Genomic DNA, 14712 nt, shown 5'->3' on the forward strand with positions numbered 1-14712 from the left:
ACTTACAACAATTGTGCTTTGAAAAGAATCACCAGTTTAGCCTGGCTGATAAAGAACCTAGTAGAATGGAAACCAGAGAGGTGGAGATTTCTGATTTTCAGCCCAGAGAAAGGCATTTTGTAAACAAGTGACAGATAGTAAGAATATTCAAAACTGGGAAATGAGTAGTTTCTCAAAAGATAGAATGAAGCAACCCAGAATTTAAACCACAAACCAGAAAGGAAAGTTCTGGGGTGCCTTAAATCAGCAATCCTCAACCTTTGTGGCTTGGCGGCCTGGCTAAGTGGGGGGGAGGGAAATTGGGCTGCATAAGTAACAGGCTGGCACATGTACACATGTACTCAACCCTTGTGTGAGCAGGATAGCACACACACATGCAGCTCAACTTGGACAAGCAGTGGACTGGCACACATGTGCACGAGTACCCACTGGGACACCGCTTTGCACAAGTTGGGCGGTGCATGCTCTAGCCAGTCACTCTCATGGCCCAGTTCTGAATAGGCCATGCGAGTGTATTATAATCTTCAAGATGAGAAGGACCATTGGAGACAACAAATGTTCTGGAAAAAAAGACTTTGGTGATGACCTATAAACTATTATAAGACCAATCTGGTTTTATGCACCTAATTTCATTTTATATATAGAATGGTTGCATCATATACCTTTTATCCTGGAGGCTGCTATATATCAAATAATTGGCAAAAATTACAGAACTTTTTATTTTGTCTCCTTTCTGTTTAGGTTAAGAACTTACTGGATATGAGCGTGTTGGCTTTTCTTCCGGCCATCTTCCTTGGAATACTTGGGGGTCTTTTAGGAGCTTTTTTTGTTTTCCTGAACATAAGGATTAATAAAATACGTCTGTGGTTCTTCAGCACAATTAAAAAACCATCCCTCAGAAAATCAATCAAACTTCTTGAATGTATTCTGATCTTTGTAAGTATTGAATGTTATTTTCTTGAGCATTCGAAGATATATTTATACCAGATTCAGAATGGTAAAACATAGATATTTAGACACTTTTTCAATTTACTTTTTCAATGTAGGCTTTCACTGTTGGGTAGTGTTGGGCTTCCAGGTTTAGTGACCATGGTCTAAACAACAGATTTCTTGAGATTTTGCCAGCAGCTGTGGTCTGCTACACAGTAGATTTCTTCTAAATATGCCAACCATAGTTTCTGGCAAATGTCAGTAAATCTATTTTCTACATCATGGTAACTAAGCCCTGAAGTCCAACATTGCTCAATTTTTAAACATTTCAAATTGGCAGTGTTTCAGTCCCTACCTGTTAGACTATAAGAAGGAATTTCCCTAGAAATTGGCTTTTCCAGGGAAACTACTGCTTCATCATCTGCATTACATCATGCGTCATGGTGGTACAGTGGTTAGAATGCAAACTGATGTGATCAGATAACTTGAAGTACAATTCTAACACACTCCCAAACTTGTTGATTGAATTCACGCCAAATACGGAGTGGTATTTTGAATTAGATTATTATCATCAAACATTAAGCTGTAACATGACCCGATTTGTCAGTTAATTGTGTTGCAGTTTATTTTAGATGAACTGAAATTTTCAGAAACAGATCTTTCTCCTTTAATGAAGTGCAATATTCTTGTCTCTCCCAATCCAATGCCTTCCATTATTCCACTCATGTAGTCCACCGTTCCTAGAATTCATTAGGCAATGGCATTCAACAATTAAATTTTAGTATCTCTAGAGAGCAACAATTTGCAGAACGGGAGACTACCAAACTAACAGTCTGGAGACCAGCAAACTATGGGTAAAAATAGTTTTGACAGTTCTAGCACTATGAAGATTATTTTTAATTGGATTATTGGCTTTGATTTTTTTTCTCTTTCATGAGCTTAGATGCCCCTCTCTGAAATATTTTGTGAACCTGATAGGTAAAATTGCTTGATATAGATCATATGGATATATCTGTAGATGTTCCTGTGGTGTGAACTGGCTGATTTTAGACTACCATTAAACATTTCTTTCTGTATTTTAAAATACTATATGCAGGTTTTGACTATTACTGCTACGGTCTACTTGCCATATTTTTTTCACTGTACTCCTGTCAGGAGACTGCCAGCATCTGATCTAACTAGTAAGTCACAGAGGTAAGTAGTGAAAGAGATGGAAGCACATGTACTGTATATTAAAATGGCTCCTGGCTACTTCAGCTTGAGAACTGATTCAATTGTATAGCTTCAAGGCATGTCATATGACCTGGGTGGAATACTTGGATAGCTAGACCATAAACATATTTCATAATGGAGGCACAGGAAATGGAATGTATGCTCACTTCAGATATGCAATACTGTATGTTCTCATAGTTAGAAATTGGGTCATAATTTATGACAGTACCAGCATCCTTTCAGAGTAATGTCAAAAAGTATGGAATCAGGCACTTTTAAGGCCTGGCAGGAGCCACAGGGGGAGGCAGTTTCATATGGAGGTTCCTTAAATAACTGCAGAACCTTTGGTGCTTGAATTGTTGACAACACAACACAAGATTCCTAAAGAGCCCTGTCTTCTGGATTAGGAGACGAGGAGGCTAATTGCCACATACATAACAATAGGAAGGTTATATCATATATCTAGGTAAGCGTCCTATTCCCCATGAGATGATTAAAATGTAAGAAATAGTATACATACAGTAGAACATAATAAATATTCACTAGTTTTAGAATGATTCACTGGAAAACAACTTTTTTGAATAGGTAGATGAGTGACTTCACAAGGAAAAAAATCATAGGTGAAAAATGTATTCTACTCAAACCACCAGCCAAATGTTTGACTGGCACTGAAAACAGGTTTTTTTTTTTTTTACTATATTGCATCTTTTGGTTCAAGAGATTTAGCTCAGATGAAATCTTGCATGTGAAGGAACTTTGCAAGCACATTAAGAGTTTCAGACATACTGTGGGGAAAGGAGAACACAGATAATAATTGCCTTAGCACCTGCTATATATATATTTTATCATGAACTGATTATGATTTCTTTTCATTTTGGTTACAAGCATACATTATCTTAGCTGGCAAATATGCAAATATAACTGCAAACCAGCCACTTTACAAGGTAGACCAAATGAAACAGAATTTTTCAACCAAACCTTCAATGAAGGTAAGAGAAAAGAATTTCCTCTCTCTGTTCAAGAACAGCTTTGCTTAAATATTCTTCTACAAGATTCACATGCAGATGTTTTGCATACTGCTGCCTGGTTGTAATAATATATATATCAGTTTTACAAGATGCCATATGATGTTGTTAAACTTGGTTTTCATCGATATCTGGGTTCAAATTATGCCATTTTGGAAATTTGTGGACTTTCTGTACTTAAAACATTCTAATCATACTATACTCTTTCAATATTTTCTCCCAGAACAGTGATGGACAACACAGCAGTGTTTGCCCTATTTTGTAATCCCAGTTGGTACCACCAAAATTGCTAGTAAAACTGATAATATCCAGTGCTGTCAATTTCCTTCCTTGGTTTAAAAGGAGGCTAAATCAAATCTTTACTGTAGTTATTAACCAACATGTTGGGTAAAGGTATATTTTCAGTGGAAAGAATTTTAAGGATAAAATGTTTCAGTTAATAGTTTAGCCAAGAATAAAACTAAACGGATTAAAATAAGTGATGGGGTAAATTAAAAAGAGAAATTTTGACTAAAAGAAAAAGCCTCACCACTAATACAAGTGGTTTTGGCTAATACAAACAACAAGTAGTCCTAAATGTAATGCTAGAAGTAGTTTCGTATCTAGCAGACTATCATCAAATACGTTCAGCTGCTCTTATTTACCATGTGGCTCATATTCAGCTACACATAATCTGAATATGTTACAACTGGTGTCAGATATCAGGAGCAGTGCATATTTGTTGGATGACAAATTCTGTGGCATTATTCAGAAATGGAATAATTAGGACTTTATGGGGTTCCCTACAAAACTGGAAGTAAAAGAGGGCATGCTCAGTAGCATCTACCTTTCCCACAGGGACATAATGGCTGTGGTATCTTCTTTTACAACATGTACCTACAGCAGAATTGAAGGCAGGACATTTTATTGGGCTAACGCGAAAGCCCTTGTATGTATTGGAACATCCAACTGCATGAGATATGCAGTTGATGCCATGATGTACCTAAAACTTTCAGCTTTTAAAAATTGAATATTAGAATTTGGATTAGACAATTTAATCCATCTGGAATTTAAAGTAAAAGGAAAAAGACTGAAAAAATTGACTCAACCCCTTGATAAGATCGTCTCATCATCAGACACATCCCCTGCCTATTAAATAATAATAATAATAATAATAATAATAATAATAATAATAATAATAAGTAATAACAATAACAATAATAGCAGCAGCAGTATTGGCCAAATAAAGTTGTTTGCAATTCTCATATAGGATATGTAAATTTATTATTTAAGTAAGACATTAAGCTACATAGCCAAGTCACAAAGAGTTGAATGACTTGTTTTCAGAAGTTGTTGGTGTTCCAATACTGAAGGTTTTAAAGAAGAGATTGGGCAATCATTTGTCTGAAATGCAGTGATGGGATTCAAATATTTTTGTCACCGGTTCAGTGGGTGTAGTTTGGTGGGTGCACTTTGTGCATGTGCACACCCTTTGTGTGCACATGCGCATGAAACATGCACTTTGCGTAGGCGCAGAGGCATTTGCCCAGGCGCAGAGGCATTGCAACTCAGATCCTGCAAGCCTGCATGATCCCGGTCACTTCAGCAGCTGCTGCGCTGCACTCTTCTGTGCCACGCAAAGCAGCTGCGCTTCAAGTTCAGTGGATAAAGGTGACTATGGGAGCCCAGGCAGGTGGGTGGGCCCAACAACAGAGTGGCGGAGAGAACTAGTTCGATCTCCGCTGCTCATCGCTGCTACCGGCTCGCCAGAACCGGTAGAATACCACCACTGCTGAAATTGTATAGGATTTCCTGCTTAAGTAGCGGTTTGGATAGAAGACTTCCAAGGTCCCTTCCAACTTTATTATTCCGTTATTCTATTAACATCCTTTTGAGAGAAAATAAAGATCATTGCAATAACAGTAACAATAGCAACAACAGTGTACAATCTGTGTCCATGGCATTTTATTGAGTGTGATGAACTAAAAAGAAAAGAGAGGAACCATAATGAATGTGCTGTATATCTTTCTGTCTGTGGTGTTTTACAAATCTAGATTATGAACTCTTCTCTTTTCTATCTCTCTCCATTCAAATTTAAAGCTGCTGCACTCCTGGCAGAAAATGGCATAAAAGGAATCATGTACTTATTCAGACGTGGAACTCATGAGGAATTTGGATATCCCTCTCTTTTTATGGCACTTCTTCTCTATTTCTTGATATCCTGCTTGACTGCAGGCTCTGCTGTTGCAAGTGGCTTGGTTATACCTATGCTGTAAGTATGATATTCATTTTCTACTGCTTTGGGATGCTGTCATCTTTGCTAAAAAGCAAACTGAGGATATGGCACAAAGATTAAAGAGACACCTAATTTCTGCTCAAGATTTAAAATGGGGTTAACACTTGTCCTTTAACTTCCCCCAAATTTTCTCCTATTACACAAAGGTGTTTCCCCCCCCATCTTATTCTTAACATTTCAATATTTCAAATATTTCTTTTGAGGCTGTTTTTGAGCTACGCACATGTTTTGTTACACACACACCTTCCCATAATGTCATCCATTGCTTCTGCTTCCTGAACTGAAAAACAGCCCCGTGGGAGAAGTTCCTTTGTAACTTAATTGTAGTTATGGAAGCATCAGGACACTTTTTAGTGGCATCTGCAGAGATGGCCAAATCAGTCAATATGATGAAAGCAGTATCAACATTGTTGAACTCCAAAGCTCCAGCTGTTTGATATAGCAATAGCACTTAGACTTATAAACCACTTTATAGTGCTTTACAGCCCCCTCTAAGTGGTTTACAGAGTCAGCATATTGCCCCCAACAATTTGGGTCCTCATTTTACCCACCTCAGAAGGATGGAAGGCTGAGTCAGCCCTGATCCTGGTGAGATTCGATCTGCCAGATTGCAGGCAGATGACTGTCAGCAGAAGTAGCCTGCAGTACTGCACTCTAACCACTGTGCCACCAAGGCTCTTTGATATGTGCTTGGAGGCATCACATATATGTCCTAAAGGGCAGAACTTACAGCACAATGCAGCTTTCATAATTTTGAGGGGGAAAAAAGCAGCCTGGGCTGTGAATACCCATAACACTTTAGGGGAATTATTGTGCAATAAAATATAAAATATTTACAAATATTAATTTGTTGATTTAAGCATGACTCCTAGTTACTATTGGATTTATTAATATAATTGTCTTGGCAACAATAAAGAAATGATTAGCCACTGACTTTATTTTATATTTTTTTAACACCCCAATTTAACTTGTAGCTTTCCTAGTGCTCTAATCATTTCAGCCAAAGTTAGCCTGGAGCCACCTTTTGTTACTAAATTAAACATGAGAATCTTCTATTCCCATCCATGAGAGTATAACCCAAATGTTCTCATTATAAAAAAATAACAATTTATCATCAAATAAGTACACTTTGAAGCATTTTCAGTGCAGAATGTGAGTCATTGTTTTTTCTTTTGCAGATACATAGGAGCTTTATATGGGAGAATTGTTGGTTTGGTATTAGTTTCCATTTTTGGAATTCAGACTGATGAAAGTCATGCATGGATTGATCCTGGATTGTTTGCTGCAATTGGAGCAGCTTCCTTTTTCAGTGGTGTTTCAAGACTAACAATATCCCTTACAGTCATCATGGTATGTTTAAGATAACTTGTAGGAAGAGATGTTTGATCAAAAGTCTTAGATCAAAAGAGTATTTGATGAGGTGTTGCCTGACTGGGAGACTAACCGTATGGGAATGAGTGGCTGGAATCATTAGATTTTTGCCCTGAAGAAGGTTTTTTTTTTCATAAAAAAGTTTGAAAGATTTTTGCTACGCTGGGAAGGGATAATGAGAGACTTACTGGCTTCATCCAGATGTTGCTATTTGGGAGAAGTATAGCTGTTTAATGTAAAAAGAAAGTTATGCCCACAGGTCTGTCATAATTCTTTTTTTCTATCTTACGTTTATCTACAATATTGCCTTTCACAAATTGCCTCCCTAGGCAGTACAATAATTGAAAACTACATTAAGTATAGTATAAAATATAAAAAAAACACACAAAACAATACAATGTCACTTTAGAATAAAGTGCTTTTAAGGTGAGGCTTTAATACCGCTGGCATTCAGATTTTTTTTAATCTGACTGATGATGTCTAGAACTTGCTCTAAATTCTGACAAATGCTAGGATTTGAGGAATATCACATTTCTTAAAGAAACTGATAACTAGTTACCAGATAAATGTTTTTTATACTTTTGACAAGGCATTATAAATAGAGATACTATGGGAAATTTGGGGAGAAGGCATAAGACTTAGATGACATGTAGAATTTTAGACATGAGGGTATGGGAACCAAATTCTTGGTTATTACAATCAACATCTTTATAGGTTTAGAGAATGTTCTTTAAAAAAGCTGCTTCTTAGGTCTGAAGAGCCAACAGCTCATCTTATTTCAGACTCTGATTTTGACACCAGAGCTGGATTCAAACAAATAAATCTCCAAGGTGTATTCCTTTGCTTTGGAAAAATCTAAACCTAGAAGATATTGACTTCCCAATAATAAAATGCTTTTTATATAGCAATTATGTAATCAATGTTCTTTTGAAATAGAATATAAATATTATTTATCCTGGACTACTTATATCCTACCAGTGAAATAACCAAAGCATCTATTTGGACTTTAAGACAATCAAAACCCTAGTCTTAATATCATTTTTCTGGAAATAAAATATCTGAAGAGCAAAACAAAACCTTTATCTCAACATTGTTCAGAAAATTTGTGGAATGTTATGTTGAGTGCAACTGACTTCCTTTGAAAAAGCCAGAAAAAACTCAATATCCATAGAAGCAGAAAAGGATAGCAGCAGCATAAAGGAACGGCTTAGTATTCACTCTGGCACCCTAGCATTGCACATGTAGTCCCTCTAGATGGCGATTATAACACTTGTGAATCTTTTTCTTTAGATGAGGAAGTAGAAGTTCAGTTCATGTCCCTCTAAAGTAAACACAGGCATCATATATTTTTGACAAGGGTAAAACGACTTGAACAATGCAATAACATAGTTGAAAAACGAAACAGTAAATGCACATATTTCTTTGTCTGATAGATTCCAAAATAATTTTGGAATGTTTGTTTTGGCTTTTTGTATAGTCTCTGAGAGACTATGCGAGATGGAGAAATATGAGGTATGGATAAGCAATGCATGGATAGATGTAAAGGAAGAGATGTGCCTGTACTACATATGAATGTGTGTGGGAATACAGATTTCATTCTACTTGTGCAACCCTTGGAATGTTGCTTATACACTTCTTAAGGGCTCAGTTGTTGTTAACTCTTATGGACTTTGTTTCCTACAAAAATACATTTTTATATAGTTGCTGTTTTGGGGCTAAACAATGTGCAAAGTCCAGAAAAGACAAAGAACTAGAAACAAAGCAAGAAACAGATATAGCCAAACCTAGTTTACATCAGTTTCATTTGTTATTTTACCTCCTTATTTTCCTATCCTTAGAAACTTTTTTCTATCGTGACTAAATAATAGTTCATTCTTTAAAAAAAAAAAAAACCTCTCTGTTTTGGGAATTCAACTACAATTTTCTCAGTCATCTTTTTTCTCTTGATCCATTCATTCTCCCTTCACTCTGCTTTCACATTTATGTTTTCTATGCAACAAAACTATCTAATGTAGCTCTTTTGCACTGCTTACTTATTTTTATATTTAGTCCATATTCATTTAGCACATATTAATTCTTGCTTTGTCTCCTATAATACACCCTTCTAATTCCACAAATCCACAGTATTCAATGAACTTGATGTAATGTACATCTTGTACACGTTTGACAAACAAATAAATAAAATAAATAATGGTTAAGGTTCTGGCCAAGAAACCAGGAGTTTGAATTTTAATCTTGCCTTAGGCATGAAACTTAGCTGGGTGACTTTGGGCCAGTCACGCTTTCTCAGGCCAACCCACCTCATGGGGTTGTTGTGAAAAATAGAAGAGAGGAATTATGAATGGTCACCTCCTTGATTTACTTATAAAGTAAAAAGATAAACAATCAAATAATAAATAAATAACAAATAAACATTTATGATTCTAATGATATACCCAACCTCAACCTCCTAAATGAAAGGAGGGATAGAAATCAGTAAATAGCAACTTTAAAGTATTCTGATAATAAACTTAACTTTACGATATACTATATATTTATTCACATTTTCTTTTGTTATCTTCCCTGATCTATTGTTATTAAATTAATATTGTTAAGTGTTATTAAATTGTTGTTAAATGAATCCAAAATTTTATCTCTTTTCTCTATTCAATGAAATGGGTTCTGCCCCTGCATCATTTCATTGTTTGGATATCTGCTTCATTCTGATATCCACCACGAATTTTTAGCTATTTTTTGTTAAATAGGCTACAATTGGCTGTTTTTTTGCTTGGTATACTGAAGTATAACCAGACAGACTATTTCAAAGTTTTGTGCAGTGGGATAAGTCAGACAAATAACTGTAGGAGCTCTAAATCAGAAGAAGTCTTCAAATTAACAAATTTTATTAAAAGGCAGAATTATAGTTTACTTCATCAGATATTTGATGTAATAACTGATATAAGATTTAATTAAAAATGAAGCAAGATTGGGGGGGGAGAGGGTAGTTATGCAAGTTACATGTAAGACAAATTACAAGTCCCTCATCATTTTGCAAGTATATTTTGTTAAACATCCATTGAATTTGTTTAAACCTTCTGAGATAGCCTTAAATCTTTGAATATCACCTGTCTCACATATAAGAGAACAGAGAAGAGCAACAAAGATGATTAGGGGGCTGAAGACTAAAATATAGGAAGAATGGTTGCAGGACTTGGGTATGTGTAGTTTAGTGAAAAGAAGGACTAGGGGTGACATGGTGGCAGGGTTCCAATATATGAGGGGCTGCCACAAAGAAGGGGTCAACCTATTCTCCAAAGCACCTGGGGCAGGACAAGAAGCAATGGATGGAAACTAATCAAGGAAAACTATTTGAAGTCATGACACCTTTACCATTGTCTGTCCCACTACACAAAGAATTTGGTTGCATGTTTACCTACACACAGAAAAACATTGTCCTGCTTGAAAGAAAATGAGATTACATATTGGAAGTAGGCAATTTAAATGTGAAAAATTCTCTCCTATCTTTCTAAATCTATGGCTAAAACATGGGTCTTGAAGAGAAATCTCTTTGGAAAATATGCCTCATATAAGTGAATTTGCTGGTAATTATCAGCCACTATATTCTGGATTAAATGGACATTCCTTGACCTAAAAGGTCATACAAATTGACTATCTAAGGATTTAAGCATCAATGTTCTAAAGAACTTTCACCTGTGTTTATTATACCATTGATAACATAGTCAGACTTGTTTGTTTATTAGAACGTATAAAAATTACTCAGCTACATTTACAGAGACTGATGTTGTTTTCTCTTTATTATAAGGTTTTACTGAAAGTAGAAGCATCTTCTGTTATCAGTACAATAACATGGAAAGAAAAAGAAAATAATATTAACTGTTTCATACACTTTCCATAAATCTGATTTTATAGGAATTGGTTTTTTAAAGGGAGATTTAGCTTTTGGTAAAGCCATGTGCCCCATTTAGTTATGTCTTGTTTATTCCCAATTTCTAATCCATTACAATGGTAACTTATTGGTAAATATAATGTAGGAAGTGTATAGGTTATTCCCTGCCAATGTCCCTGAAATCATCCCCTGACCCACTTTCTTCCTTTGTGTGAAAACAAACATATGAAGGGAAAAAAACTGTGATTACTCGGGGTTTTTCCAGAAACCTTCCAGAGTAGTAATTTATAGAATAACTCAGGTCTTGCTATGGCGTAAATTACTATTGCAGACAGGCCTTATATTGCCATAGCAGTGACTTGGTGAGGCTAGTCTAGATTAGAAGACTTCCTTCCTTGGCAAGAATACAGTTTATCTTCATTATTTGTTCAGATGCATATTGAATTGAAGGTGGTAAATTAAAACATCTAGTGCCTGCAGTTCTATGATGCTTACCACTTCTAAGTTCTTATCATATTTTAGGTTCTATGCCCCCAAATTCAACAAAAATATATTTCTTTTCAGTTTAATTTGATGGGATATTTAAATCTCTGGTATATTATTATATATTATATTATAATGCTAAGTAGTCCAGAGCTGTGCTTACATGACATATAAAGCTAAAAGATTTACAATATGCGCAATCCATTCTCCTTTAGTATGCCTGGTTCTTTAATCACAATCACAACTAACTCATTGTGAAGACAGTTGCTAGTAGACTTTTAAAATAAATAACTATTCCTATAGAGAGAATTTAAGAGAATGCTACATGGCTGCTCAGAAACTTGTCCCATTGGCTTTATGATGTCTTTTTAAAAGTATAATATTTTATTCTCAATCTGTGTGAGTACAACAGCAGAACTATTGCAAGAGAAAGTAAAGATTACTTGCCAATTGACACTTGATTTTCTCTTATGCAAAGAAGGCCAATTTCCCAGCTGTTATTTTTGGCTACAAATGTACTTGGCTCTTGAGATTTACAATGTTTTTCTCCAGCTCATTTGCTCCTCATTCTATTTTATCATCTAAATCCAGTTACTTCCATCTGTACTAGTAGATTATCACCACTTTCCTGTGGGATGTAGTCCTGCAGCTGTAAGGGTTGCTGTTTAAATTACTATTAAAATGTAGCAGCATTTTACTATTTCCCGTGAGCTTGAGGGGTGCAGTGTGAATGGTTTATGAAACTTATTATATTCTTCTGCAAAGAAGCTAAAGAGAACTAGCAACCTATGCACTTGTGCGGAAGTAGAAAAACAAAAAGAGGAGATAAACAGAAAATGTAGGAAGATATTATAGATGTGTCAGGAAGCATTTAAAAAGAATCAGAGTCAATAATATAGAGACAAAGAAAGAGAAGCACAAACTGAGACATTTGTGGGAACATGGACCAATACCCACCATCTCAATTGTATCTAGTAGCTGTCTTCTCTTGATCCTATCAGTCTACATTATCTATCATAATATCTTCTATTTCCTTCAACCTTACCAATGTATTTTTCTATTTTGTCTTGTTTCATATGATCTGCTGCCTGATCTTAGCTTCAAGACAGCAATCAGTTTTATTTGGTACAAGACAGAAAGACTGGCCAATTTTGCAGCCCATGTGACTGTTTCCAGTCTATAGTATAGTTCATAGCATCTATGTGTTTTTTCTTGATCTGTCTCAATTATTTAACATTTATTGCCATATATTACCAATGGAACATCTTTGCTTTATGTTCTGATATTTCTAATCATAGAAATATCCTTATTCTTCATCATCTGATCTACGTTGGCTTTCCTCTCTAGGATTAATCTTCCTTCCTAATCTTTCTTCTCCAGTATACTTTCTATCTTTATCTATTCTTGAACCCAAGAAAACCATCTACATCTTTATTTTTTCACCATCCACATGGTGGTAGATCTTAATTTTCTTACCATTAACCCAGTTGTATTTCCATATTTATTTTATAATGAACTTTTCTAGATCTTTTTTATTTTTAGGTAACCAAATGGTGTCATCTGCATATCTGAAATACTGTAGTTCATGTTTTGCTCCCTTGTTTTCATTTCAGCTGTCACTAATTCCATTCTTATAATACATCAATTTGACAGTTATGGGACCATATGAATTCTTCTCTCATTCCTTTCCCTATTCTAAACCAATGCAAAATTTCTAATTTCACAAAGCATAGTTCTTACTGTAGTTTTTGTTGACTTGAAGGTTCCTCAGAAGAATAAGCAAATGCTTAAGCACTTACATTAGTTTTAATATAAGTCACATTCTAACATGATCTAAACAACCTAAATCTTTGGCAAAGTCACACGCAAGTCTATCCTGCATGATCTCATGGTTTCTCCACAATTTGTTTTAATGTTAGCTATCTGATTTCATGTCTGTTGGTTGCTATTGCTATTGTCTTTTACCACGCATGGCTCTTTCTTCTTTTATCTTAAACAAAAATTTGCTTGCCCAAAGAATTAGTTTGATGCTTTGGTAAATTACACATATTCCTTTGCATTTTGCTTCTTCAGCATAGATATTTTATCCAATGATTCCAGATGTCTCCATTTTCCAACTTTACATTCCAATCACCAGGTCAATGGTACTCTGTTCTTTTTTAATTGAGCATCTCTTAAAATTTTCCACATTCTTGTTTTATGTTGACATGTAGCGGTTAGCATTTTAAAGCTGCAGGAGAAAATTAAGTTACATAGTCACTCTAAAGGAATAGACTCTTGAACTCCTTTTTCTCTCAAATGTTTCTCTTATTTTATAATACTTTTAATTATGGTTTTTCCATGTTCCTTTAATCTAATTTGCCTCTTTTGGGTCTCTTTCATGATTACTCCAAGTAATTCCATCGTGGCTATATGAATATTTCTCTGATCTTCTTAAAAGTAGTTATCATTTCTCTTTTCTTGTTATTATCCTTCATTTGTTGATGTTCTTGATTGAGGTATTGTTTATTGATTTTTATTTAGCGTAGCTGTGCTTGTTTATTACTTCAATTAGCTTAATTTTGAAATTCTATATTGATTATATTTTTTAATCTTTGGTTGTCACAATAACTTTTTCTGAAAGCCATTTGGATGCACTTTGAAATTTTGATAATATTATTCTTGCTTCAGCTTTCATAATAGCATATCTTAGCTCTTCCTATAGCGTCTCATGGTCTTTTGCACATTAGGTAAGTATACTTAATCTCTTCTTTGTATTCGTCCTATATTCTTACTTACATTATTCCATTCCTCTTGCTCCTTTCATTATCTAAGCTTATCTTGCATATGTAATACCATTTATTGTCTGCTCTGTAGTTTGTACTTGGAAGTGTTTTGTCTGATAGGATTGCATTCACTCATCTTCTGTTGTCCATTATGTATTTGATTTGATTTCAGTGTTTGCATCTGCTGGTGTCCCTTTGTAGAACCTGAGTGTTTTGCTTGAAGCAGGCTTTGCCAATAAACAAATAATCTCTTCAGAAATCCTCATAAGCCTTTCTCCTTCCTTATTTCATTACTCAATCCAAATGTTCCAGTGATTCCAGCTAGCTCAATTTTCCAACTTTTGCTATCCAATCACTGATTAATAGTACTCCATCTTTTCTTGATTGAGCACACATTACAATTTGTTACAAAATTCCTCAATGTCTTTCTCTACTGAATATATGCATGCATGCGTGTATGTATGTATAAAATTGATGTGCATTGGATATCCATTAATTCTAACTGATATGATCCTCTTGTATGTTGGGTTATAGCCAGGACATATATAGCAATGCTATTTTTAAACATAATTGCCAATCCATTTCTCCATTCCTCTATCTATTTCTATTATTAGGTAATCATATATCAGGTCTGTTTTCATTCATTTATATTCATTCATTTCTGAAAACAAGTAAGTTAGAATAATTTCAATTAGGGCAATTTCAAGTTGTATTTGATTCATATTTTTCACATTCCATTTTTTAATATCTAGGTGAAACTCTTCT

The 14712-nt window shown here is 34.9% G+C and overlaps 1 protein-coding gene across 1 annotated transcript in view; it reads left to right on the top strand.

The window, feature by feature from the left end:
• LOC113435631 (chloride channel protein C-like) overlaps positions 1-14712 on the top strand; it is a 64215-nt gene that overhangs the window by 20486 nt on the left and 29017 nt on the right. The window contains exons 7-11 of the mRNA XM_026699603.2: positions 742-936; positions 2027-2124; positions 3028-3131; positions 5247-5418; positions 6621-6792. Coding sequence (XP_026555388.2) covers positions 742-936; positions 2027-2124; positions 3028-3131; positions 5247-5418; positions 6621-6792 — 741 coding nt within the window. The remainder of the gene's footprint in view (positions 1-741; positions 937-2026; positions 2125-3027; positions 3132-5246; positions 5419-6620; positions 6793-14712) is intronic.

This window comes from Pseudonaja textilis, chromosome 3 (genome assembly GCF_049901715.1).
Source record: "Pseudonaja textilis isolate UNSWEBS1 chromosome 3, rPseTex1.2, whole genome shotgun sequence".
Classification (NCBI taxonomy): domain Eukaryota; kingdom Metazoa; phylum Chordata; class Lepidosauria; order Squamata; family Elapidae; genus Pseudonaja; species Pseudonaja textilis.